The 22,586-nt window shown below is 45.7% G+C and overlaps 1 protein-coding gene across 2 annotated transcripts in view; it reads left to right on the plus strand.

Moving 5' to 3' along the window:
- Positions 1 to 22,586, plus strand: part of MTUS2 (microtubule associated scaffold protein 2) — a 394,139-nt gene that overhangs the window by 256,978 nt on the left and 114,575 nt on the right. For both annotated transcript variants that reach the window (XM_045047752.1, XM_045047789.1), the window contains exon 7: positions 1,377 to 1,588. In XM_045047752.1, the coding sequence (XP_044903687.1) occupies positions 1,377 to 1,588 (212 nt within the window). The remainder of the gene's footprint in view (positions 1 to 1,376; positions 1,589 to 22,586) is intronic.

A 22,586-nucleotide genomic window follows, 5' to 3' on the forward strand; every position in this document is an offset into this window, starting at 1 on the left:
CATCAACAATCAGAAGCATTTAGATCAGTTAACCGTCTTTTCCCCTTAAAAGATGAGGCCACTTGGGTGTTCAGTAGAGTAAGCCTGTTACCTGCTGTGTCTCAGTGTAGGGGAGACTGAGGAGACGACCGTTTTCTGATTGGTCTTCTGTGTTACTCCCTGATATTTTGGAGGGGAGGGGGGAGACAAAAGAAGTTTTGAAATATTGAAGCTTATTCACGATTGTGTGCTCAGGGTCTGTGTCACGTTCTCTACCCGAGCAGAGGGAAGAATGTGCTCAGGGGACCCAGGCCCACTGTCCACCACCGCCATGCTGGTCTGCAGCTCACCCAGGAAGCATGGGGGGTTCTGAGGAAGACACCCGCTTACCGTTGGGTCTAGACCATGATGCAGTACCCGTCTCTGAGCACGTCCCTGGAGCCTTGCCTTTACTCCCCGAAGCGTCAACCTAATAGTTATTGTCCTGAAAGCCTCCCCCACCCCGTTCCCAGCTCCAGGTGGAGTTTCTGGTTCCTTCTTCAGTGGCCTCCCCACACATAGTGTTCGCCTGGATCCAGGAGCGGGATCTCGGAGGGTTTGTGGGCCAGGGGAAGAAATGAGCACTTTTTTTATACCACAGTGGAGCACCACCGCAGAGAGGGGTCCATGCAGGTCAAGAGCTGTTTTGTAGTCACAAAGATCATTCTGGCTGTTGTGCAGTCAAGTAAAAAAAAAAAAAAGAAGAAGAAATAGAAGAAGCAGGGCTTTGCGTTAAAAGGTGACAGGTTCTGGTGGCTTGGACTGGACCTTTTAGCTCTGGAGGTGGCATGAGTGGTCACATGGGGGGAGTATTTTGGGGAACATTGATGCCATAGGAACTTAAAGCCAGAAAACCCTGGAGCAGAGGTCATTGACCCTGCCACCAAAGAGAGCAACCACAGTAAGGGAAAGAAGGGGCATGTAGGCATTGCTCCTGGACGCCCAATTAGAAGGTTGCCAGCTTATAACTCTGAGTTCAACCTAGATTGACTGATTTATTTCCCATGAGACATTTTCACAGAGTAATCCCTTGAGGAAAAAAAAAAAGAAAGAAAAAACCCTGCATCAGTCTCTCTAAGCCAACCTAGAAGAAATGCAGGGAGCTGGAAGGAATCTGGCAATGTTGTCTGTCATTCTTCTCCTGAGATGAAACTCTGCACTGAGAACCTCGTAAACAGAGCAAATGTTTTAAGTCCCCGTCCGTTTTTTTTTTTTTTTTTCCTTTCAGCGCCTGAAATGACAAACCGTGAGCGGTGCCCTCTCGGCCACTTGCCCTTAATGAAATCCTTCGGCACCGAAGAGCTGTTGTCACGCTGGGGGTGGATGTTCTTCCACAAGTGACTGTTTTTCCCCCGCAGGATACCCCAAACAGAGGACAGCGGCTCCCCGAAATGGCTTTTCCCCCAAGCCGGACCTGCAGGTGCGCGAAGCCGAGCGGCAGCTGGTGCAGCGGCTGAAAGACAGGTGCCAGCAGCAGGCCAGGCAGCTGGTCCTGGTCCAGGCGGAGCTGCGGAGGGCCGTGTGCGGCTTCCAGGCCCTTGCCGTGTCTACCCAGTATTTCTCCAGAAAGGTGAGGCCACGTCTGGTGAATGTCCAGGGGCTTCTTGCTGGAGGGGAGGGCGGTAATGGTGATCGGTGTGTGTGGGTGTGTGTGTGGGGGGGTGGGTGGGGGTGGGTGGGTGGGTGGGTGTATGTGCGTGTTTAAGTTTGGGTCTGGGGTTAGAGATTTCGTTCGATTTTCAGAAGATCCTGCAGAGTCTCCAGCAGCAGCATCTAATGCTCTGGGAGCCAAGCTGATACTTTTTTTTTAGGTGTGAAAGAAATCAGTCTGGGAAGAGTGATTTAGTAACCTTGATTTCAAAAGGGAAAGTTATGTAAAAGAGATAGAAAATGACCTAAAGGAACATTTTGAAGGTGAGCGCTTTGAAGAGAATGGGAGATTGTTTGCATTTTAGGGATGAAATGGCCGAACTCTGAAATTTCTGCACATTTCAGAGAAAAGGGAGGCAGGGCCACAGCGCTGTTCCACTGTGGCCGTTGACGGGAAATTCAGTGTGCCAGGCCTGGGGGCATCCGGCCCACGGAGTCACGGCCAAGCCCAGTGTTCACAGAGCAGCATGGGGTGGAGGGCGTCCTCTTCTGCTCCCTTGGCCTTCCTGAAAATGCAAAAAGGGGCCGGCTTCTTCTCAGCGCATAAGTTGTCCAGAGGCTCCTGGGGCCATCCAGACACTGAGTCTGTTATTAGCCATCGTGTAGCTAAGCTTTTCTACCTCTCGGCATGGAACAGAGGTTAGAGGGAGCCTGGTATCTGTTTCAAAGCATTTGTGCTCCAGCAAGAAGTGGCCAAGCCACGTTTGGGGGGGGGGGGGGGGGGAGGAAATGAACATTCACCTTCAAGGTTCAAACATTGAGTCTGCATTTTAAGAACCCATAGGGCATTTTGAGTTTCGTATACGGACCTTCTGGTACCTATAAATGGGAGGAAGTACAAATGCTATCTAAATGCTCTCCAGATAAGAAGATGAACTAACTAAATGCCTGGCCAATTTAAAGAAGAAAATCCAAAGAACGTGAAGTAGCCCCATGCCCACTGGTTTTGTTTGTCTTCTGCACGCAGAAGGATATCCTTCTGTAGGATATCCTACACGACGTGCCCCTAGTGTACCAGTCTGAGCCGTCTTTTGTTGGTGGTGTGTCCTGCTTCCCTTAACGCTTTCAGCAGAAAGAGCCTATTACCAATTTGTTGGTGTAAGGAAAGACAAGAAAATCAGACGGCAGTTTTCTCAAGTTTCAGCCTCTTTGCCCAGCAAAACGTTGGCGACGAATGACCCGTTTGTATTTCGTACCTTCCTTTCTGGTCTGCTGCTCCCGATGTCAACCGTGAACCGCCAAGTAACTGTAGACCCGACCCCGTGAGAATTAAAACTACCTCCACAGTTTTGAGGTGCCAAAGAGGCCTGACTTACCGTTGTAAATACTGAGCAGTTTCCTCATTAGAGAAAGAGTGGCATGGGTTTTTGTTGTTGTTCTTCTTCAGCTAGAGGTGTGTTTTCGCACTGACTGGCAAATCTTTAATAAAGAGAGGAACACAGAGTTATTCACCGAGGTTCTGATAACATTTACGTGGTTACTGCGCCCTTCTTGGATTACCCTTCCCATCCATCATCCGGTGTCATAACAAATCTTTTTGTTCGTTTGCTTTTTCATTTTAATTCCACTGCAGTTAACATACAGTGTGATAATAGTTTCAGGTGTACAATGTAATGATTCACCTAGTCCATACATCACCGGATGCTCATCCCATAACAGATCCTTGATAAAGGTTTCCTATGGGTAGGCATGGCAGCAGACGTTGATATGACATTTTGGTAATATGTGCTGTGTTTCCGATTTGGAACTCTTGGACCCCATTCATGGCATTGTGGCAGAGAAGGGAGTTAGTTCCTGTGCAGAAATTAAGGGTTGGTTCCCTGGAGTTATGTATTTCTGTGCCCCCGGCATATTCCCCATTGGCCCATGGACCAAGAGTTTTATTTGTCTGCAGCATACACATGGCTCTTAAATCAGAGACCAAAAAGGTCTAGCAGGTGATTTGTAGGCACCTCCTTCAGACCTTCCTACTACTCGAGTTGCACTCGGCGTGACATTTCAGCAAGATGGATGACAGACATGAATTTCATTTTCTTTTCAGTAAATCACAACCAGCAGCTCCAGACAGGCCTCGCAAACGACCATGGCATTTCACCTCCCACACATTGTGTGCTTTTCTGTCTTTCTGATCTCAGTTCTCTCTCCAGATAAACCCCAGAACTAAAAATGAGCATGTTTAAAAAAAAAAAAAAAAAGAAGTCTGTAATTGAGCATAAGTGGCTTTCACACAGGCTACTGTGTGTTCTACGTGGTTAGGATGGTTGATTGGAGAGTTTGCCAGTAATAACCAGATTAGACCAGGAGGTGTGATGTGGGGTGGGGCACCTGGGGAAATAGAAGCACGGCCATCAGGTAGTCTCCAGTGATGGAGCCCTCTGTCACACGGTCTGGTGATCCTGAGACGCTCCGTGTCACTCTCGTGGGAGGCCAGCGCGTTGTTATGCGTGGGAATGTTCAGAGCAGATCATGCCAGCTGTGAAGCGTGTGACCCCTGGAGCCAGCGTGAAAAGGCAGTATCTCTTTTCTTGTCTGGTTAGAAGACTCTACCGTGTATCTTGGAACTTTACACACATGTGGTTTCTACACTGGAGCATATCCACCTGCAAAGCATGGTGAGGGTACAGGGCCAGCAGGAGTCAGCCCCTCTTTGCCTCCATCTATGAACAAGACCTTGAGCAAGTAGCTGCCCCTCTCTGAGCCTTGTCACATCACCGCAAGGAGTAACATCCTAGCCCTTGCTTGGTCTCCACTAGTCCCCTCTGACCAATCATCCTTGAGTCTTGGTTTTCTCAGTTTTAAATAGGGTTAATAATAGGGGCGCCTAGGTGACTCAGTCGGTTGAGCGTCCAGCTTCAGCTCAGGTCATGATCTCGCAGCTCATGAGTTCAAGCCCCGCGTCGGGCTCTGTACTGACAGCTCAGAGCCTGGAGGCTGCTTCAGATTCTGTGTCTCCCTCTCTCTGCCCCTTTCCCGTTCATGCTCTGTCTCTCAGAGATGAATAAACGTTAAAAGCAATTTTTAAATAGGATTAATAATAGTGCTTCACAAGGTTGTTGTGAGAATGTAGTAAATTAATGGGTTAAAGTACTTCAAACAATTAGTGAAGAAAAACATTCTTTTTTAAAAAAAAAAACTTAACATTTATTTATTTTTAAGAGAGACAGAGCACGAGGTGGGGAGGGGCAGAGAGAGAGGGAGACACAGAATCAGAAACAGGCTCCAGGCCCTGAGCTGTGAACACAGAGCCCAATGTGGGGCTCGATCTCATGAACCGCGAGATCATGACCTGAGTAGAAGTTGGACGCTTAACCAACTGAGCCACCTAGGTGCCCTGAAAAAAAAAAAAAAAGGCCATTCTTTTTGAGTACGAGGAGAACTGACAAAGCCCTGCCCTCAAATATTTTACTCTCAAGCGAGATGAACGTATGAATGGACGAGGCATACAGAGTTAAAACACGGTGCAAACCACCCTTATTGCATTATGTGTGTACATAGAGAGTGTGGCCTGGGGTGTACTTTAAGGCTAGAAATAATTTTCTAGGCTAGCTATTCAGCTGCTGCTCCATATTTTTCCCAGAATGTGCTGATGCTGTTAAGTATGTATTGGAAGTAAGTCTCAGTGTATGGGAAGTCACCAGAAAAAAAGGAATTCGAAGCCTAGATAAGAATCTTCCATTGCTGCCCCATGCTTTACAGCTCCTGGGAGAGCAGTTGTGAAAACTGTCAGCTGTGACAGCCTGAGCCCAGAGTACAGGGATTCCAAGATGCCACATTGAGGTGCTAACATCAGCCTCTCACTTGTGCTGGTTCCAGAGAGCTCCACCCCTGTGGCAAGGCATGGTCCTCACCACAGGACAAACAGACCTGCTGAAATCTGTGGTCCCAGGCCTCCGGGTGGTGTCGAAATGAGCATGACTCTGAACTTTTTAGAGTCGAGTTGAATGATTTTTTCATCTTTGTCGTGTTCCGGGGAATATTACTCTTTAGCAGCCCCTGGCGGCCAATCCGGGAAACAGTCCGGACATGGGTCCCGTATTAAGTAGCGTGCCTTGCTCTGTAGCAGCAAGTTTTATACAATTTATATCTGAGAGTGTATTTATTTTCATCTTATTTTTAGTAAGATTTATTACATTTGTTCAATATTTTTCATATTGATTTGTGTCATTTTTATCATTAGCTCTATGAATGTGATAGTACACGATGGTTTTTAATTTTTTTTAATTTTTTATTAAATAGATACAAAAGACTTGAAAATCATCACCAAACATTTGTGTACTATATAAGCCTATTAAAAATTAATAATGCATCCCCTCCTTTTTTCCTATATAGATATATATATATATACACACACACACACATATACGTATGTATATATGTGTATATATGTATATGTATATATACATATATGTGTGTATATATAATATATATATATTGCTTTTACTATTTGACCTTCTATCACACAAAAATTTTAAAAACAAACATGTAGAAAGTGTAACATCCAAACACCCATCATCTATATTTAATACTTATTAACGTTTTGCTATATTTAATGAGGTTGTGGGGGGTGATAATGGCGTTCACGGGGTCCAGAGCCGATGGCCAAGAACGAATCCTTGAAGACGTCTTTGGTGCAAAAAGGTGATTTCATTAAAGTGCGGGGACAGGACCTGTGGGCAGGAAGAGCTGCCCGGGACCAAGAGCAGAGACTGGTTATATACTATGGAGCTGGGGTAGGTCAAGTCCAGGGGAAGTTTCCGGTGAGATTTTCATATGCTAAAGAAGACGCACTTGGGATACTGGAGGCCTAGCTATTGTCAAGCTAAGGTGGATTTTCCCTGTAGCAAATCATTAGCATTAAAATGGTAGGGAGTTCCTGGAGAAAGGTTTTGCTCTGCCTGACTCAAGTATTTGTCGATGGGCTGCAGGTTATAAGGAAATTTAATTTTATCCGCCATTTCCTTCTGCCTTTGTTTCCCACATCATATTCACTCTTCTATGTTTTTGTTGTTAGTTAAGGGTACACATTTTTCAATATAGTTTATATATTGCAACTTCAACTTTTCAAGTCACTTACGTGAGTGGAAAATTTTTATCAACGCAGCCTCTCCCCACGAAGAAAATTAGACCAAAATCACACATCACAGTATTTGTAATGTGTGACTTTGTTCTAATTTTCGTGATCAGTCTGGCCACAGGCTTATCAACTTTACTAATCTTTTCAAAGAAGTAACTTGTGTCTTCATTGATTTTCTCCATTGATTGTTTTCTGTTTCATCAGTATTTACTCTTATCCTTATTATTTAGGTCCTTACAATTTTTTTTTGTTTAATTGGATTTTTTGTTTTTTGAGGAGAAAGTTTTTATCATTGATTTTAACATTTTCTTCTTCCTGCTAGAAGCCATGTAGATACAATCCCCTTCAGGAATTGTATCAGCAAAACCCACACATTTTGAGATGCTCTGTTTTAATTTTCATTCCATTAAAAACATTTCTGATTAAAAAAAAAGAAAGTTTCTATAGAGATTTCAAAAAAGTAAAAGGCAGAACTCTTCATAACAGTATTATTCCTGCTTATTGACCATCTCTGATGTCCTAGGCACTTTAGATATATTGTGTGTGTGTGTGTGTGTGTGTGTGTGTATAGAATAGTATATGCCATATATATAATAGTATGTATAATATATCCTATCTAAAACATATATGTAATATATTCTATATAAAATAGAGAATATATATAATTATATGTATAGTATATGTATTTATTTATAAATAGATATTCTTGTAAGCCTCACAACAACCTTACCTGGTATAGATATTATTTCCACATGACAGTTGAAGAAACTGAGCCTAGGGAGATTGTATAGCCCTTCTAAAGACAGCATAATTAGAGACAGATGGAGCCATGATACAAAAACAGGTTAGTCCACACTCAACACCCATGTTTTTCCACAAGATGATGCGCCACCTCTCCCTCTGCCCTCTAACCTTCAAGGTACTTTAATGTAGTTAAGGAGAAAAAATACAGAACTGGATAAAACAAAAAGTAAAACAATTGTCAAGAAGTTAACACGTGTACAGATGTTAACAGAAAACCGTCTACGGTAATATTTAACCTGTTGCCATAAAAAAGTGGTATGTGCTCAGGTGAAAGCCCAGTTCTTTGAATGGGAAGGGAATGGTCTGAGACTTGGAGGAGCCACACTGGACAGAGGCGGGATTCTGGATGAGTAAAGGGGAAGGGAGAGCATAGGCACCCGTGGGAAGGGGACGCTCAAAGTCTGCTGTCCGCCAAGCGGCGTCCTCTTGCCTCTCTTTAAGCTCTTGGTATATTAATGATTTGTGGATAGAGACCTGCGTCTCTTCCCTTAATTTTGCCTTGAATAACTAAGGGCTTAGAGAAAATGTGAGCTCTTCTGACAGTTCTTCTGCCTCTAATCTAGTGGGAAATGTTGGTGATGTAGTGAGTTGAGAGCAGTGATTGCTGTTCTGAAAGGAAGTTATATGTCACAAAAGTAAACGTGGTCACAGTACCTTGCTGGGACTACAGCGAGTGTTTGCTTTTTCTCTTAAGGCTCTAGCCTAAGACAGTTTTAGCATAACCCCCAAATACCAAAATATTCCCAATATCAAGAGGTAGAAATCCCCCCTTACCCCCAACCATGCCAAGCAGCTCTTTGAAGTAATAAGAACCCGGGGGCCTAGGGTGTCAGTAATGGACAGCATTGAGGTATGTAGAAAATAAAACTTAAAATTGGAAAGCCTTGTCAGCTTTTCTGGAAGATCCCCAGTACTGGTTCCTCATAAGAGCCATCTTCACTGATGATAATATAACTTTCACAATAAAAGAATAGGAAGAGATATTTAACGAAGGTAGAAATCGCCCCCATTCAACTCACCTCTCTTAACACTTTGTCACAAATAGCTTCTGTTTTAAAATTAGATGATACCTCTTTTGAATACAGATGGATGCCAAGGAAGAAGAAAGAGGAGTTTCTTTTGCTGCTTTTGAAAGGAAGCCCTCAGGCTTGCCCCAGACCCTGGTTGGCGGCCAGTTAAAAGCTTTTTAGTAAATGCGCTTGCTTCTATAATATGTTAAGATGCAGAATTCAGTGCAATTTTCCTTCAGGCCAGGGAGGCAGCCAGCATAGTGAAGACGGCACAGAACAAGACCATGGACTCGTCCTATTTAGACCCACGCCCTCTGACAGATAAGGAAGTGTCTGTTTCAGAGTCACTGGAAGTTGATTTTAAAATAAATGAATTGCTTCAAACTCCCCTCCAAGTAAAAGGGAGTCGAAGCAATGATAACTTTAAAGAAGCAGCAATGGGGAGATGGGAGGTATGGCTGCCTCCGCACCAGCCCCTCTTTCCTCTGAGAGACGAGTTTGTTAACTTTCCCAGACCTTGGCTTTTCTAGCAAATGGGGACATGGAGGGTGCCACTTTGGAGACAAGACTGGCGGGAAGGGGCTCTCATGCTCCGGGGTCTGGGATTTCATTGAGTCCCTCTAACTCTGTGAGGCATCATTTGAATACCAGAACATCCTCAGCCCTTCCTCGGCTGATGGGTGATGCACTTGAAGTGCGTCCTTCCTTTCCCCTATGTTCATCTGTCGCTAGGCGACAATCACAGTCTAGAAAACAGGAGGTGTTTTGTTTATGTTTTATGTTTTCGTGTTTAATTTATTTTTTATTTTATTTAAATCCAAGTTAGTTAACATATGGCGTAATAATGGTTTCAGGAGCAGAATTTAGTGATTCGTCACTTGCATGTAACACCCAGTGCTCATCCCCACAGGTGCCCTCCTTAATGCCCATCACCCATGTACCCCATCCCCCCCAACCAACCCCCTGCAAGCGGCCCTTAGTTTGTTCTCTGTGTTTAAGAGTCTCTTAAGGGGGCACCTGAATGGCTCAGTTGGTTAAGCGTCCGACTTCAGCCCAGGTCATGATCTCACGGTTCCTGGGTTCGAGCCCCGCATCGGGCTCTGGGCTGACAGCTCAGAGCCTGGAGCCTGTTTCCGATTCTGTGTCTCCCTCTCTCTCTGCCCTTCCGCTGCTCATGCTCTGTCTCTCTGTCTCTCTCAAAAATAAACATTAAGAGTCTCTTATGGTTTCCCTCCCTGGTGGTTTTTGTCTCTGTTTTTGTCTTATTTTTCCTTCCTTTCCCCTATGTTCATCTGTTGTGTTTCTCAGATTCCACATATGAGTGAAATCCTATATCTTTCTCTGACTATTTTGCTTATCGTAATGCACTCGAGTTCCATCCACGTTGTTGCAAATGGCACGACTTCATTCTTTCTGATGGCTGAGGAATATTCCATTGTATGTGTATACCAGTCTTCCTTATCTATTCGTCAGTCGATGGACATTTGAGCTTCTTCCATAGTTTGGCTATTGTTGATAACACTGCTGTAAACATTGGGGTGCATGTGCCCCTTCAAATCCGCCTTCTCTTTGGGAAAATCATTTTTAAGTAAGCAGCTTCTATGGAACATGTGAGGCATGAGCGAATGTCTCAGGATATCACTGTCTCCTGTAGCTTCTCAGGGACAGGGTCAGCACAGAGAGACGGAGAGAGAAAGCTGCTTAATGAGGCTGAGCCCTCGCCTCGCCCCCCTTTTGGCATCTGCTTCCTGAAAGGGGGCGAGTGCCATGATGGGTTGTTTTGCGCCTTTCCACCTAGGTCTCTCCCACGAGAGAGGGAGAGCACGGACTTGAATAAGACGTTTGTTTCCTGGAGTGAGTTATGCTGAGAGCCTCCCTCCACGGCTCCCACCCTGCCTCCTTCTCAACACACGTACATTCTGAATTATGTCTGCTCCCAGGGGCACGTCACTGTCCACCCTAACCGTTCCATTGAACACAACACCTGCTTGTTAACTGGAGCATTTCAAAACTAAGGCTCACACCCTGACTTCCCATTCCTGAGGCGACACACTTGTTCCAACCACGAGGTGCAGGGTGCCGTGTGGCACTGAGGGTCTTCCTCCAGCCGGGGTCACCGGGGCCCTTCGGAGAGGACGGATGCTTGCGAAGTGGCCTCCGACAGCAGTAAGATTTCATCAGGCAGAGGTGGAGAGATCCTGTGCTGCGGGAGGCACAGCCTTGGGAAAGGACAAGACGGTTCTGTGGAAAGGGGTGAGTCTCCTTTGCCTAGAGCTTGGAGTGTGGGACTGATGATGATCGCCATGAGGAGGAAGGGTTTGGGGACTCTCTTTGAGGCAGGCGGGAGGCCCTGGGAGTCCTGGACAGGGTACTGAAGCGTTTGAAGCTGCATTTTAGGAAGATCATTATGGTAGCAGCATAAGGGATGGACGGTAGAAAGAAAATCCCAGGCAGAGAGAACAATTAGGAGGCTCTGCTGGTGTAACTAATAATCCAGGCAAGAGGTGAGAAGGGCCAGAAGTCTTGGTGGGAAGGAGAGGGGAGGTAGAGGACCGAGGACCAAGGTGGTGAGCCAATTCCGGGGTGGGGGCTCGTGAGGCTTTAACTAGGACCAGATGCTCCAGAGGATGAGTGACAACCCCCACCCCCCCCCCCAGCCCTGATAACACAAACAAGAATCACAGAACTGTGACGTGTTAAGTGTTAACAACTTCAGACGCATGTGTGTTTGGGGCTCAGACACGTTTAAAGGGGCCATAGGTTGTCTTTTCATGTGTCTTTGGAACTGCACACTTTGTGTATCAGTGAACCCTTAGGATCCAGGTCCATTGGACCTGTAGGGATGGGCATTTTCCCCCAAAAAGTATACTTTGCAGACTAATATCACCTGTCCCTTTGAAATTGAGAAGAACTTGTCCAGAACTCCATTCCACATTTCGGGAACATCCTAGGTCTCTCCCACAATCTCAGGAATTTCAGGTCGGGGGAGCTTCTGTTTTTATAGTTACCTGTGGCTCTGAATCTCTGCTTCTCCTAAATCAACTCAGTTTATGGGTTACTACCATTCCGCCTGTGCTGATGCTGTTCCCAGCATAGCCCTCGCCTCACCCCCTTGGTTGATTTTCAAGATTCTGCTTTCTGATGCTGGGGTCTTCCTTAGGGAGGGAAACAGGGGTTTCGATGTCCGGAGAGAAAAAGGAAGCGCTAGAAAACGTGGGAGCCCTTTATGCGGAAGTGACATAGGGGACGAGAGAGGCAGGAGACTGTGTACAGAGGGGCAAAGGAGACAGCTGCTGTGGGACCAGAGGAAAAGGAGAGAAAGGAAAGAGAAGACGTGGTGGGAAAACAGGAGAATGCCCTCACAGAAGCCAAATGAGGGAGGCATTTCTGAAAGGGGAGAGTGACTTACAACAGCAGGTGCCGGCCTGAGGGTGAAAGTGATACAGAATGAGTCTGGCCGTTTCAGAGAAGAGTCTGGACACAGGTCGTCCTGGTTTCTCAAGGATCCGACGGGGTAGCAGTCGGACGTGTTTCTTCATTCCACCCAGGAACCTGGCACTTTCCCCTGTGAGAAGCGGCAACGGTGACATCTACAGGACATTGTCCAGAAGTGAAACTCCGTGCCTGGAGAGGAGGGCGCGTGCCCCACACTACGTTCCGTTCCAGACGATGTCTCAAAAAGCAAATACTGCCCTCCTCCCGCGGTTCTAACGCGTGAACTACAGGCCTGCCCATTCCACAAGCTTGATTGAGACTGGGTTTGAACTTGAAAGCACACAGCAGCCGTTATTTTTCATTCGATTCCTGCCAATCCGATCGCTAAGACAGCAAGAAAAGGATTCGTGTTCTACGCCGCAAGCAGTTGGTCTATAATGCATGAAAGCAATTACGCATCTCAGAAACCTAAGAGTCACGCACTCTGTATCTGTCATTCAGTACCCAGAGAGAGAGAAAGCCATCACTTCCGCTCTACCAGGAACAGAAAGAGGAACATTTAAAACTCAAAAGCATTGAGACTTTATCGGGTAACAATGTTCTCTTGAAAACAAAGACTTACCCTAAGTACTGAGCTAACAAAATAGATGGGGGGTCATGTAACTGCTCAGGTTTTCCTTCAATCGCATCTCCCTAATTTTTGGTTGAGTTTAAAAGAAACACAGATCTAAATACACCAATTAAAAGACAGAGATAGGGTGCCTGGGTGGCTCGGTAGGTTAAGCGTCTGACTTCAGCTCAGGTGACGATCTTGCAGTTGACCGAGTTCAAGCCCCACATCGGGCTCAGTGCTGACAGCTCAGAGCCTGGAGCTTGCTTCAGATTCTGTGTCTCCCTCTCTCTGCCCCTTTGCTCCTCACACTCTGTCTCTCTCTCTCTCTCTCTCTCTCTCTCTCTCTCTCTCAGAAATAAACATTTTTTAAAAAGAAAGATAGTAAAAAAATGATGTTTTAAAACTTAACTATATGTTGTCCACAAGAAACCCAATTTCTTTTTTTTTCTTTTTTTTTTTCTGTTTGTGAATTTAATGGCAGGGAGCTAAGATAGGGGTGCCCTGTGCCGTCTGTCTCTGCTTTTCCAGTGGTGAGGGGGTCCCCCTGTAAGAGTGTAGAGATGGGTGGGTCATGGAGTGCAGAGTTGGGGTTGTGGGGGGAGCTGGTGGGACAGAAGGACTTTCAGGGGGCCCAAGCCACAGGGGACTGCTGGGCAGCATGGAGGGCCCTTCCGGTGTGTGACCAGGCATGACAGGTGTCCCTGAGACCAGTGTGGAAGCACTTGACCCCCCCTCCCAGTTCTGAGGAGCTTGCACAGAGTCGGCAGGAGTGTGGGATGGCCACTGGCCCACCGAGGTCCCACCCCCTCACAAGAAACCCAGTTTAAATATAAAGACCCAGATTAAAAGTAAAGTAAAGATATACCGCGCTAACCCTAATCAAGAGAAATAAAGAAGAGCTGTATTAATTTGAGACAGAGACTCCAGAACAAGGAAGTTTCTTGGAGATAGGAACGCTACATAATGATAAAGAGGTCAGTTCTCCAAAGACATGTAAACCATTAAAGTAGTCGTTGGCATTTTAGGCTGACTCTGTTTGGGTCCAGTGACTTTTACATTCAGGTAATGCTCAGCTGTTGCAGTCCTGAGAACCTTGTTGCTTTAATCTCAGAAATCTCCTAAAAAGCCTCTGGGATTGGGGGGGGGGGGGTTGGGGGGGGAGGAAGAATTATAAACATCTCATGTGCCCGGGGCGCTGCTGTGCCCTTTATAATTTTTACGTGCATTGTTTCATTTAATTCTCACATTAACCTTTCGATGCAGGTGTTTTGATGCCCATCTTATAGATAGGTTGCTTGGATCACATAATATTTTGTGTATCATTTCATGTATGAAATATTTAAGGAGCACCTGGTAAGTCTCAAAATCATAGAGTGGCTATGACACAGGGTGTTCCCTTAAGAAAATCCCAGTCCGATATCCCATGTCACCTCATTTCATCCTCTCAGCATTGCAGGAAGACAGGCAGGAGAGCTCAGGAGAGCATTCCCACTTTCCGGATAAAGAAACAGAGGAAGAGAAGTTGTTTCTGGGCTTAGGGTCTGATGGCTGGTAAGCAGTAGAATTAAGACTTCGTGCAGGTCTCCCGCCTCCAATCCCAGTGCACCTTGCACTGTTTTAACCATGATATTTTATTGACAAAGACGTGAAATTGATTTACGGTGGTCAGAATGACACAGAGGGGAGTCTTATCTGTCAGCATCATAGCAGGAGGACATTTATAGTGGGACATTTATTGCGGCCCCTGCCTCTGACCAGGGCTGTGCGGACAGTGACAATTCTCCGGAATACCACTGGCGTATTAGCACATAAGCTTTTCTCAGGCAGCGGTGAGAGCGTTTCTGCCTTGATTTTCCTTATCCCTGTATGACGAGCACTGCCAACAGAACAAAATCTCAGCGCAAAACAGCATCTTGATTTCATGCTGAGATGAATCGATGGAGAACAGTGGTCCGTGGCTGCAGTGATAAGGTACGCTTCATTCAGCGATCCGGCACTATGAGTGAAGGAACACTAGTACCTCCCCGGTGTCTTACTGCCCTAAATTAAGTAACGAGGTTGGCCAGAGGGTCAGTGCTATGCTTCACCCCGGGAGACAAATACCCATCCATTGGAAGACTGTCCACCATGCCCAAGGCAAGCCATGAAACAGATTCAGATGGCTGTTAAGTGAAAACCACAAGACGCTCTATTTCCTCCCTCACAAAAGGAAAGGCCTGAGCAATTTTTCAGACCTGAGATATTCAGAATTTTTTCTTCTTTGTATGGTCAGAGTTTTTTTCTTCTTCAGGTCTTTATTTCTACTTTTGACAATGAGCAACCCTTCAGAATGACCGTTTCTTACCTGAAGACCCAATGCAGAACCTAAGCAGGGGATCCAGAAGATTCAGAACTGAATTCTGCTTCTGGATGAGATGGGAGAAAACAGACCCCGCCCCCTTTCTCCCACTGATGCAGCCATAGGAGCTGAGCAGAATGCACGAAGCTATTTGAGGACCCTGAAAAGCAAGACGTAGCAGGCAGGTAGGAACGAAGACCAGAATTCGAAGTATCACAGAACTGGTGGTGGGTTGCCAAGCTCTTCCCTCCAGTGCTCCCTGGCCTACCTTCAGACCTGGAAGGAGACCTGGACGTGAGCCCAGAAGGTTCCATGAGAAGTGAGATACGGAACTCCTTGCGCTCAGAGAGGGATAAGTAAATCTTTTTTTTTTTAACCTCATTTTCTCCTACCCCTAGCCTGTACGTGGCTTGTGGTCTCGCCTGCAGCAGTGGTGGTGACAGAAGCCTGCCACAGCCAGACCCCGAGGGAGGGGAGCTTTCCTCTCTGCTTGGAGGAGTTGTATTCCAAGAGAGTGTATTCCAAGAGGCAAACCCGGATTGTTTTTCTGCCCTGTGTGTCTGTCGTTTAGCCACAGATATGAGCACAGGGTGAGAGGTGCACAGCAGAGTGGGATAACCAAGGTCCCAGTTCTCTGGCCACGGGATGAAAAGGGGGAGCCCCAGGGAACTGAAGGAATGGCAGGGGTTGGGAAGAGGTAGGGACTTGGGAAAGAAAATGACCCTTTAACATTGGTTTCTAAACCCCTGGGCTCACCCCTCAGCTGCATTTGTGAGTGTCACCTTAAAGGCAGACATCGACTCTGAGAAATGCAGTCAGGATAGGCCACTACCCAAGTGCCTGACTGGCCATTGTTGGTGTACATGTGGGGCAGATCCTCACAGCACTTCAAAGTCTTTGCAAACTAAACTGACGCTAGAAGCACGGCCCACAGAAGGCCGGATGGGACGAGTAGCCCGGACTTTACTTGTCCAGTTGCCTGCCGACGAGTCTCCATAGGGTCCAAACAGGACCCAGAGTCCTACGTTATAATACCCAAAGTCCCCAGGACACCATCAAAGATTAGCATAAAAGAAACCAGGAAAATGTCAACATATCTGAGAAAAGTCAACAAATAGTCAAGTCAGGATGACACATACATTGGATTTAATTGGCAGACATTAAATTCAACCATTTCTAAAATGCTCCAAGAAGTAAAGCCAAGTACTCATAAAATTAACGGAAAGATAGGCAGTCTTATCAAAGAAATAGGAGATGGAAAGAAGAATTAAATGGAAACTTTAGAACTTAAAAATGGAAGAACCAAGATAAGAAACTCAGTAAAGAGAGAAAACAGAGGAAAGACTCAGTGAAATTGAAGATAGATCAATAGAAATTACCCAATCTGGACAAGAGAAAGAAAATAGATTCAAAACAAAACAAAAGAACAGACTTGGGGGCCTGTGAGACAATATTAAAAGGCCTAATATTTCCATCACAGGAATCCCAGAAGAAGAGGAGATAGTGTGTGCAGAAGAAAGTATTTGAAGAAATAATGGCCCCAAACTTCCCAAATCGGTGAAAGACATAAACCTACAGATTCTAGAAGCTCAGTGAACTTCAAACAGAATAAGCCCAAAGAAATCCATGCCCCTATATACCATAATCAAATTGCTGAAAACTAGAGATAAAGAAAAAAAATAATGAAAGCACTCAGAGGAAAATTTCACATTACCTGTAAGGGACAATTCAGATGTCTGCATATTTGCCATCATAAACCATGGAGGCCGCAAGACAGTGGAACATTTTCGAAGTACGGGAAGAAACAACCATCAACTTAGGATTTTATAGCCAGTGAGATGATCCTTTAGAAATAAAGGTGAAAGAAAATCTCAGATGAAGGAAAACCAAACGAATCCTTTGTCCGCAGACCTGGTCTAAGAGAACAGTTAAAGGAAGTTCTCCAGACAGATGAGAGGTGACACCCATCCAAGTTCCAGAAGGAATTAGAGCAACAGGAATGAGGGGCAACATAAATAGTAAATATCTGGGTGTATAATGGACCATACTTTTCCTAGTGAGTGCCTCAAAATACAGCAAAAGCTGGAAGCCAAAATTATAACATCGTCTAACGGGGTTTTCAGCATAGGGAGATGTGGTTCACAAGATTACTACACAGAAGACATTGGGCAGAAGTTTCTATGTGGCAGTATGATTTCTTCATTCCACTCATGGTAGTAAAATACTGCTTTTAATTAGTCTGTGAGAAGTTAAATTTGTATATTGTAGCTTCCAAATCAACAACTGAAAAATTATGCAAGATGTGGCCAAAAATGCAATAAAAAAAATTAACAAAGGGGCACCTGGGTGGCTCAGTCGGTTGAGCGTCTGACTTGAGCTCAGGTCATCTCACAGTTCGTGGGTTCGAGCCCCGCATCGGGCTCTGTGCTGACAGCTCGGAGCCTGGAGCCTGTTTCCGATTCTGTGTCTCCCTCTCTCTCTCTGCCCCTCCCCCTGCTCGCAGTCTGTCTCTCTCTCTCAAAATAAAAAAAGACATTAAAAAAATTTTTTTGATTAAAATGGAGCACTAAAAAATGTTCAAATAACCCTAAAGAAGGCAGGAAGGCAGAGAAAGGAGAACCAAAACAGAAGGAACAAACAGAAACAATACTCCACTCAACAATAGCAAAATACACATTCTTTTCAAGTGGGCAAAAATGGAACATTTGCCAAGATAGACCATATTCTGGATCATAAAATGAACAGATTAAAAATAATTGGAATGATACAAAGTATGTTGTCTGACCTTGATGCAATTAGACAAAAATCAGTGTGAGAAAGATAACAGAATTTTAAAACATTTGGAAATTACATACTTCTGAATAGTCCATAGATCAAAGAGAAGTCTCAAGGGAAATTAGAAAGTATTTTAAATTGAAGGAAAATAACACAACATTCAGAAATTTGTGGAACATGGCTAACATAGTGCTTAGAGTGATATTTGTAGCATTAAGTTCTCAGAAGAGAAGAAAGGTCTCAAATCAGTAATCTAAGCTTCCACCTGAAGACTGAATGAAAACAATGTATACTTATAGCATATAGCATAATCATCGCACAAACATACTTCAAGCAAATGAAATAATAAAGGTAGGAAGAGAAATCAGTGAAATTAAAAACAGAAAAATTAAGAGAGAATCAGTGAAACCCCAAACTGATTCCTTCAAACAGTCAATAAAATGGATAAACCTATTGTAAGGTAAAGAAAAAAAAAGAAAGAAAGAAAGAAAGAAAGAAAGAAGAAAAGAAAAACTAGCATCAGGAACGAAGAGGGGATATTCTCATAGACCACACAGATATCAAAAAGGAATAAGCTATTGATACATGGGACAACTTGGGTGATTCTCGGAGGCGTTCTGCTGAGTGAACTAAGCTCGTCTCAAAAAATTACATACTCTGTGATTCCATGTATGTGACACTTTCCAAAAGATAAAGCTGTAGTGATAGAAGGTAGATTAGTAGTAGCCAAGGGTCAGGTGTGTGTGTGTGTCGGGGATGGGGAGTTGTTGTGAATGGATTTTTTTTCTTTTTTTTTTTTCTTTTTTTTTGAGTAATGAAATTCTGTGTTCTGGTTGTGGTGGTAGTTACATAAATCTATAAATGTTTTACGCCGTATAGAACCATACACAAAAAAGCCACACATGTACACATAACCCAGTCAGCATTACCCTGTGTTGATTTTTAAAATAAATTTTGTTAAAGCAGAAAAAGGTGACAACTCATGTGATCACTTTGCTATTGTCCTTGGGGTCTTACTCATTTGAAACTTGCAGGGAAGGCAAATCTATTTTGTGTTTGGTGGGGTGAATTTTCACTTCTTCATGGGAATAGGTCGCCTCTGCAGTAGGACACTGTGTGAAGTGTTAATTTGTGGCCAGTTATAGTCAAAGCATTTATTCCCTCTGATTTGGGCATCCAGGCACACAGGCACTCTCCCCATAGCATGCCACAGAGCTCAGTGAGGACTCAGACTCTCAACTTCACCTTGAAAACCCTGAGAGACAAAAAAAAGATTTGACAGAGTAAGTTAATCTGGGTAGAAATTAATGTCTAGACTCCCATTCTTCCTCAGAGGAGCTGAGCTGAAAAGGGGAAAGAATGTTCCAAAAGAATCTCAAGATTCAGCCTTAGTCTGTTTGCACCTGCCTCGGGTTTAGTCCTAGAGGAGGGACTTAAATAAGTGGAACCCCCACCATAATTTGGAGGATCGCAGAGGAGTGGGGACCCTTATCTTGTTCAGCCCACTTGGACTCCTGGCAGTTACAAACTTGACGGACTTCTCTCAAGCCACAGTGAATGGAGGGAGGAGGAGCAGAGGTTGCCGAAGAGTGCTAAGGGCAGAGCGAGTCTCCTGCAAGCTTCAGAGGGTAGAAAACACCACCAATACAAGATGGAGCAGGGGACCTGTGTGAATCCAACCCCCAGAGGGCACAGTCCTCCTGGGATGTCATGAGGACAAAGCCAGGGACCACAGCCCTTCAGGTATGGTTTTACTCAGCAGCGGGTATGATGTGAAAGATGACATTCCCAGGATCCTTCCAGAAGAGTCATCACTCAAAGGCTGCCAGCCCAGGACATAGATGGGAAGAGAAGCAGAAGCCACCAAGCCCTCGCTCCTACCATGATCAGTGACATGAGTCCCCTGGGATCAATCCAGGGTGGAGTGGAGAAGAGAACAACCCACAGGGCGGGCGTGGGGGTGGGGGGTGGGGTGGGGGTCAAACTAGAAAGTGACTGATTTATGTAAACCTACCTTGAGAAATGATGGGATTAGCTCTCACCTAAAAGCAAGTAAATTACATTTCCCAATGCTTAGGAAAAATGGGGGCTCAAGGATAGAGATTAAGAGACTAAGAACTTTTTTTTAATACTTTTGAATTTTTGAAGTTCATATCTGCAACATACCTTTAAAAAAAAAAAAACTGTTACAACTGAAAAAACAGGAAAGAATGATGGCATTAGTGGTTTTTTGTCCCGACCTCCAGATGAGATCCCAGAACTCTTAACGGTCTACACACACTCATCTCTCTGTGGGTTAGATCTGGCATAACCAGTGAGTATATTGTGTTGGTGACGCCATCAACCTCTACTTGTAATACTTTAAATTGTTCTGCTGGAAGGAATGCGTCCGAGGTGGGCTTATGGGGCGCTCTGCCTTTATCAGCAAAGAAAACACGGAGGTCAGCTTAGGCTGCTACAGAATAAATCCCATGCTGCGGGGGAGAGCTGCTCTCGCATTCCCTTCTAGGAACATCTACCTTGATTTTAGGAGGACTGAACTTGGCGAGGGAAGAAAGAGGTAGTACAGCCCAAATTAGAATCTGCAGCTGGCTGGAAACCTTTCTGCCGCTGCTGGGAAACTAACGCGAGGGTCCTGAAGGGGCAGATTTCTGGGCTTCTGCCCAGATGCAGATGATGCTGGAGGAAGAGTAGAAGCTCTATGCCCGGAAAAAAATCTGGAGCACATAAACTAGACTAGACAGGAGTGAGGGGAACGTTTGCAACCGCGGCCAGTAAAGCAGCTACGATTTCTAATGCAATGAAAAGAAGGGGGTTGATACTATGGAATCAGAGGCTACAGTACTTACAGCAGAGGGCAAGTTACAGCATAGAAAATAACCTGCCGGAATATAGGAATTACTTACAGGCATCGGCACTAAGAGGGACTCCTGTTCTGTTTCCCCATCGTTGGCTAACGTCGTGGGAGCTTATCATGTGCCAGGCACCTGGGTGCAGGCCCCCCGCACCTAGTCCCGTTTAATTCTTCCGGCAACCCTGCAGTGGGCCCTGTCATTACGGAGAGGTGAGTTGCTTTGCTTGAAGTCACACAAGTAAGTCAGAGAAGGGCTGAGATCTGAAGCAAGGCGGCTGGAACGGTAAAGCCTGGTTCATCACGGCATTCTGCTGCCTCCCAGTAGTTTACATTTGGAATGATACTTAGTACAATAGGGTGAGGAAAATTGGGGATCAGAAAACCTGACTCAGCTCTGCTCCTTAACAGCACTGTGGCCTGGAAGACTCACAGAACCCCTCTCTCTTTCCGTTTCTTCATCCGTAAAAGGAGGCTCTTACGAGGATGAACTGAGACCATAGCAATACACGTAAAAGTGGCCTCGACACTTGGTGACAATGACTGTTTATTCAAACAATAACCATCAAGTGCTTGCTCTGGACCGGAACTGCGCTCAGTACTGGGAATACGATAGGACGTGGTCTGTGTCGTCCTAGAGCTCAGATTCCGGCAGAAGGAATGATCAAGTTGCCACAAAAAATAAATATAAAAAGCAGCAGGGGAGGCTGTGGCGTAGTCTGGGAGGTCAGGGACGTGGCCTGAGGTCGAAAAAGGAGGTCAGGGAATAATATTGCCAGCAGATTGGGGTGCGGTCGGAGGGGAGTGTGGCTGCACTAGAAAAATCACCATGAGGGAAGGGGACACGGCAGGTCCATAGAGTAGAAGGAGGCCAGGGGAGGCCAGTCGAGCGCTAGGCTGGGAAAGTGGTTGACAGGCCACACCACGCAGATCCTAAGCGGTGATGGAGATCCTGTCCTTATCTAAGAGTAAGAGGAAGTCTCTGCCTAGAGAGTGATCTGAGAAGACTCACATTCCAAGAACAGATGGGCGGGGAGACCAAACAGGAGGTTATGGAAGTAATCCAAATGGGACCGCATGGTAGTGCCTGGGTCCAACATGGCGGGCGTGGGGACAGAAGTCTGTGGATGGTTGGTTGGAGAGATATTTAGGAGGAAATTGAATAGGGGGTGGTGATGTGTTGGAATAGGGGTAAAGAAAAAGCGGCTGCCAGGACGAGGTCTAGGGGTCTGTCTGGGGAGCCAGGTGAACGGGGGTACCGCTTACTGAAGTAAAAACGAAGAGATGAGCATACTCTGCCGAGGTTCACGAATTGGGCCGCTAGACATGGAGAGTTTGAGGTTCTTCTGAGACATCAGGCGAAGATGTCAAGTAAGCTAACTAGAACTGGCACTCTTTAATTTTTTTTTTCAACGTTTTTTATTTTTTTTTATTTTTGGGACAGAGAGAGACAGAGCATGAACGGGGGAGGGGCAGAGAGAGAGGGAGACACAGAATCGGAAACAGGCTCCAGGCTCCGAGCCATCAGCCCAGAGCCCGACGCGGGGCTCGAACTCACGGACCGCGAGATCGTGACCTGGCTGAAGTCGGACGCTTAACCGACTGCGCCACCCAGGCGCCCCTAGAACTGGCACTCTTAAGACCCCTGGCTGGGGCATTTTGTCTGACTGACTCACTTTGCGAGGAAGCGACCCAGCCCCTGCTGTAGGCATTCACTGTCTGGACCCAAACAGACTCTTCTTTCGCCTAAGACCCAGAGCCTTCCCTCAGAGAGCTGGCCTCATCTGTGACATTACGTGAACACATGACAGCGAGAAAACGTAAGTCAGTGTGTGATGAATTATCGAGCATTGGGGCCTGGTGGAAACAAGTGGGGCAGCTTCCTGGAAGAAGCGAGGCCCACGTGGGAGACACCCGACAGGCTGAAGGACAGGTGGCAGAGAAGAAAGTGATGCCTCAAGGTGAGCAAGAGAAGAGAGAATAAGCACAGGGCTGAGGCAGGAAGCGGTGGGGTGACC

This window comes from Felis catus, chromosome A1 (genome assembly GCF_018350175.1).
Source record: "Felis catus isolate Fca126 chromosome A1, F.catus_Fca126_mat1.0, whole genome shotgun sequence".
Classification (NCBI taxonomy): domain Eukaryota; kingdom Metazoa; phylum Chordata; class Mammalia; order Carnivora; family Felidae; genus Felis; species Felis catus.